General features: G+C 54.3%; 1 protein-coding gene across 1 annotated transcript; it reads left to right on the forward strand.

Annotated features, from left to right (window-relative positions):
• Positions 1-514: 514 nt before the first annotated feature.
• Positions 515-979, forward strand: HRG_07381 (fatty acid hydroxylase superfamily domain-containing protein; the record flags this gene model as incomplete). Its single annotated transcript, XM_044865852.1, has 1 exon — positions 515-979. One exon carries the CDS (start codon positions 515-517, stop codon positions 977-979), a length of 465 nt encoding a protein of 154 aa, XP_044718816.1.
• Between the last annotated feature and the right edge of the window lie 287 nt (positions 980-1,266).

Raw genomic sequence — 1,266 nt, forward strand, 5'->3', positions numbered from 1 at the left:
GGACAATCTACCACTGGCTCTTCGAAATTGTAGGCGTGCATCCTACCTACCTCGACAATGAAATCCCGGTGCACCAGAAGGAGGAAAAGGTTCCCATATGCACGAGTGGTCTCTGCACCGTTGGATCATCTTGCACGCCTTTGTTCCCATCATCCTCCAGCACCTGTACGTCACCTGGACAGGCCGCAACTTCACCGCGTGGCAAGCGGCCTTCTTCTATAGCGCTGCCCTCCAGATCATCAGCATCCACGAGTTCTACATTCTACGTCGCATCAGCCATCAGACCGGTTTCCTCGATGGCGACGTCCATGAGCGTGACGGAGTGCCCGATGTCGGGGTCCGCAAGGTCTTCTACTCGCTCGTCTTGGGCTCCACGTTCAGAGTCATCTGTACCGTCTTCCTTAGCTACTACGTCAGCCAAGTACCCGCGGATATGGGCTGGCTCTGGCTGCCACTTGAGGCCGGCCTCTACGGCATCGTTCTCGACTTCTGGTTCTACTCGTACCACCGCTTGATGCACGAGGTCGCCAGCCTCTGGAAGTACCACCGCACCCACCACCTTACCAAGCACCCCAACCCGCTGTTAACGTTATACGCCGATACTGAGCAAGAGTTTTTCGATACTCTCGGCATCCCACTCCTCGGTTACTTTTCACTTAAGGCGATGGGTCTACCTATGGGCTACTACGAGTGGTGGGTCTGCCATCAGTACCTCGTCTTCGCCGAGTTGGTCGGGCATAGCGGCCTCCGTCTTTATCTCCCCATCCCGAACACACTTAACCCGTTGTTGTGCTGGTTCAACTGCGAGCTGATTATCGAGGATCACGACCTGCACCACCGCAAAGGTTGGAAGAGCAGCGGCAACTACGGCAAGCAAACTCGTCTATGGGACCGCATCTTCGGTACTTGCAAGGACCGCATTGAGTGCCGGGATGATAACATCGACTGGGAGAATACGATTACGATGCCGTTGTTATAAAAGGCTTTGGCGTTATGCTCTAAGGCAAGTCAGGAAACTAAAGAGACGAAATGTTCTTGCTTCCGCTACCCCCTGTGACGGACTTGACCCCCACATTGAGCACCGTCGCACCCCGTTTGCAGACATGACCCACATGTTTGTTCAGCCACGGCTCACACCTACGGAAGACATATTTAGGGAGAGGACACCCAGCTGTATTGTTCTGTTCTCCTTTTTCTTCTTCAGAGCAGAATCTTCGTAATAGAGTCCACAGGCTTTTGGCTCAGTCCGTGACCGTCACGGGAGGG

Source organism: Hirsutella rhossiliensis (assembly GCF_020360975.1).
Source record: "Hirsutella rhossiliensis strain HR02 chromosome Unknown scaffold00008, whole genome shotgun sequence".
Taxonomy (NCBI): Eukaryota; Fungi; Ascomycota; class Sordariomycetes; order Hypocreales; family Ophiocordycipitaceae; genus Hirsutella; species Hirsutella rhossiliensis.